The sequence below is a fragment of the Mus musculus genome, chromosome 7 (assembly GCF_000001635.26).
Source record: "Mus musculus strain C57BL/6J chromosome 7, GRCm38.p6 C57BL/6J".
NCBI lineage: Eukaryota > Metazoa > Chordata > Mammalia > Rodentia > Muridae > Mus > Mus musculus.
Window position 1 is genome coordinate 140,703,914 of NC_000073.6, and position 4,206 is coordinate 140,708,119.

The following is a 4,206-nucleotide window of genomic DNA, read 5'->3' on the forward strand; positions in this document are numbered from 1 at the left end:
AGCACTGTTTAGTGTTGGCAGCGAAGTAAAACACAAGCAGATGCTGAATAAGGGATACTTCCACTCATTGAACTTGAACTCTTCCCACATGTTCAAGAAGATGAGGGAGGAACAGATGTCCCTCTTTGATTCAAATCTACATGGAGAAAGTAAATAAAATATATGTGGTTTTCCAATGGTGTGGTACAGATAAAAAAAAAAGACAAGAGGCTGCCATGAAGGAAATACACTCACTCCTTCCCTTTCTGACTGCAGAGAGTTTGGAACCAGCCTTTGAACTGATAAACGGTGATATTTTCTCAGAACCTGACAAACACAGTGGTAGACCTGATACTCTTCATGATGATGCTAAGACTGAACCAGACAGAAGTGACAGAGTTTGTGCTGGAAGGGTTCTCAGAGCACCCTGATCTAAGATTGTTCCTCATAGGCTGCTTCCTGTCCCTCTACATGATGGCTCTAATGGGCAACATTGTGATCATCGCTTTGGTCACCTCCAGCACTGGGCTCCATAGTCCCATGTACTTTTTCCTGTGCAACCTGGCCACCATGGACATTGTGTGCACCTCCTCTGTGATTCCCAAGGCCCTGGTTGGCCTAGTGTCTGGGGAAAACACCATCTCCTTCAAAGGATGCATGGCCCAGCTCTTTTTCCTTGTGTGGTCAGCATCTTCTGAGCTGCTGCTGCTCACGGTCATGGCCTATGACCGCTATGTGGCCATCTGTTTTCCCCTACACTACAGCTCTAGGATGAGCCCACAGCTCTGTGGGGCTCTGGCCGTGGGTGTGTGGTCCATCTGTGCTCTGAATGCATCTGTACACACTGGTCTGATGACACGGCTGTCATTCTGTGGACCCAAGATCATCACCCACTTCTTCTGTGAGATACCCCCACTCCTCCTGCTTTCCTGTAGTCCCACATACATTAATAGTGTTATGACACTTGTGGCAGATGCCTTTTATGGAGGCATCAACTTCGTGCTAACACTGTTGTCCTATGGCTACATCATTGGCAGCATCCTGCGCATGCGTTCTGCTGAGGGCAAGAGGAAGGCCTTTTCTACCTGCTCATCCCACCTCATTGTGGTCTCTGTGTACTACTCATCTGTGTTCTGTGCCTATGTCAGCCCTGCTTCTAGCTACAGCCCAGAAAGAAGCAAAGTTTCCTCAGTGCTGTACTCAGTCCTCAGCCCAACCCTCAACCCCCTCATCTATACACTGAGGAACAAGGATGTCAAGCTTGCCCTGGGCAGAATCTTACCCTCTTTCTCACATTAAGAGGAGATGTGTAGAATATCCTCCTGGACTGGGCTGTTCCTAGACATGCTTTCCTGAGAGCAGCTTCACGGAGCAAAGTGTACCCATCGCTGCTTCAGAAAACCTTTCTTTGATGCATGTACTGAGCAATTCCACTCACTGTAATTTCCAAAACAACAGAATTCTTAGAGGCAATGTAAATAGACACTCAAGCTTTATTTCCTGATAAATACAAACCATTTCAAAAATAATAAAAGTTTATCTAAGTAGAGATTCCATGTTCCTGGATTAAAAGATTTCAATGAGTGACAATGGTGTATCATTAGACTGTGCCTTCCCGTAACCATCATAGGGCCTTGTTTTAGGACAAAGAATGTAAACCTAGAACTTAGAATGTAAACCTCACGAGGAGGGCTGAGGGGCCAGCTTGGCCACAGGGTCTCAGAAAGGACAAAGTTGAGTGACTTGGCTTCTCCATTTTACAGCTTCCTACTGAGCCGTGGAAGTCAAAGTTTAAGTTTCAAAAATGAAGTCACATATAGCACACAGCATACTTCTGAAAATGATGGCAATAGAAATTATGGGAAAAATTAATTATTCCCAACAAAAAGCTTTGGGGAAACTAGATGAATGTCTGCACACAAAGGGTAAAGTGAAAAAGCTTTGGGGGAAACTAGATGAATGTCTGCACACAAAGGGTAAAGTGGAAGCCTAGTCACACTATCAATTAGAAATACCATATACGTAGATGAAAACAATGGGGCTGAAACTTCTCTCATACAACCTGTTTTAATCATATTCTTTTCCCTCCCATAATTCCCAGATCCTACCTACCTACTTACCTACCTATCAAATACCCATCTCTCTTTCTCAAACAAATGCAAAAACACAAAACTAATCCAAGTCAGTAAGAAAACAAAAAAAAAAAAGGCAGAGAGGGAGTTCATTTTGCATTAACTAATTACTCCTGGCTAAACTTCTTAAAACACTCCAAGAACATTGAATAGGAAAAGAAAAAAGGAAGAGGAAGAAGTTGATCGGTGGCCACTCCTAAGACACTAGTGGGACCTCAATGCAGTGGAGAAAGGGCAGTGTCTGCAGCAACTGCTGCTTAAAAGATGCTGTATCCTTTTCAGACTAAACAAATTCTTCATCAACTTCTTTCTTTCTTCTTCCTAAAGGCTGCACCATGACAGGGCTTCTGATGCAAATTAGGCATATTGCAGTACTTGGCAGTTTATCCTTGTGACCAAAATAACTTTTCAAAACATTTATTCTGTCTCGTGGTTTCAGAGGTTCCATGGACACTTGGCTCTTTGTTTTGGCCTACAATGAGGCAGGGCATATGTGATGGAAAAGCTTCCTCCCATCATGGCAGTCCAGAAAGCATAGAAGAGAAATGCCAGTGTTCAGCTGGCTTTCTCCTTTTCCATTCAGCCCATGCTTTCTAGTCCCCAGTCCCTGGGGTGCAGCTGGTCACATGAACACTAATCATCCCCTTCAGTAAATTATTCTTGGGAACGCTCTCTCACCAGGAGACAGGTTAGTTTCTATTGTGGTGGGAACAGTGGAAGTGCTGGAAGAATAGATCTGAAGTGAGGCCATGCAGTTTGCCAGGCAGTATGAAGGGTTTGCTTTGATATCTGCGTTCTGGCTTCAGAGTCTGGGAGATAACATGCCGGTCCTTCTGCAGAGGACAGACTCCATGGACAGATCCAAGCATGATCTCTATGACAATGTGGCTCTTCCTCTACATAACAAAAAGGAGTTCTGAACATTCTCTTTATTTTCTACTCTCTTGACCCATAAGGTGAATAAAAGAGCAAGCTAGGGACATATCCTATGGAAATAGCTTTTGAATGTGAGTTGTCGTTGTGTGGCAAGTCCTTGAGCAAATTTTGTATGCATCAAGGACGTGACTTTTCATGGAGACAGAGTTGGCCATGCTTCAGCAAGCTGACATGTGGTGATGCTAGGAATGGAAATGAAATCAGCAAAGGGCTATGGAGGGTGTGAGAGTGCATCGAGGGGCTTTGCTTTGATGCAACTATTGGCCAAGAATTTAGAACATAGCGTTCAGATCCTGGAGCCAATTACAGACTCTCTAGAGACAGTGTGTTCACTCTCTGACAATGCATCTTGCCATCCACATGGCAGCAATAAGTCCTGTACCTCCATTTCATGAGCTTCATTCTTCCTAAGCCATCAGGCCAGGGCGAGGCACCTAGGACACAGGCCAAATCCAAGAAATAAGATTGGCCCTCCTCAGGGTCAAGGTTTGCTAGCAATCAGGGTGTCTCAAATGACTCAAATTCTGAGCCACAGCAATTAAGCTGGTTCTCAACCCAGACTCAGAAGAGCTTTGCAAAGAAACAAACAAAGATCTCAGGCTGACCCTGAAGCACTAAACTCTAATAGCTGTATGCCACGCTGACATGTGCTTGAACCACATGGGGCCACATAGAGCAGATCAGATGGCATTGCCAGCTAGAGTATGTGTACTAGCAATTAGCACAACCTGTAACCCGACTTGGGCAATCAGAGTACAGTGAACACTGAGTTCTTCTCTGGGTGTGAGCCATGAGTCTACAATTGGAACAAGGTTGAGCCTATTGTACTATCCACCGTGGCCTCATCGTCAGATACACAGTGTGACACAGTGTTCTCAGCCAAGGCCTGGATGAAAATGAGATTCAGGCTCCCAGTGAAAGTTCATCATCTACTTCCACCAGATCCTTCTCTATACTTTGTCCCAGAGATTAGAGGTATTAGGTGCATAATTAGGTGAAGTTTCTACCACCCTGTGATGCTCAGATCGCTATCCTGCTAGGATCCTGTAGGAAGAGAGATGTGACATGATTATGTTATGCTGGCTCTGCTCCTATTTACCAACCAGAAAATCAATGTCAATGGGATAAAGGTTCCATCACAACTGGCCGGCATGTGTGC

The 4,206-nt window shown here is 44.6% G+C and overlaps 1 protein-coding gene across 1 annotated transcript; it reads left to right on the top strand.

Moving 5' to 3' along the window:
* The first annotated feature begins 339 nt into the window (after nt 1-339).
* Olfr541 (olfactory receptor 541) lies at nt 340-1,278 on the top strand. Its single transcript, NM_146962.1, has one exon. It carries the CDS (start codon nt 340-342, stop codon nt 1,276-1,278), a length of 939 nt encoding a protein of 312 aa, NP_667173.1.
* Nucleotides 1,279-4,206: the final 2,928 nt, after the last annotated feature.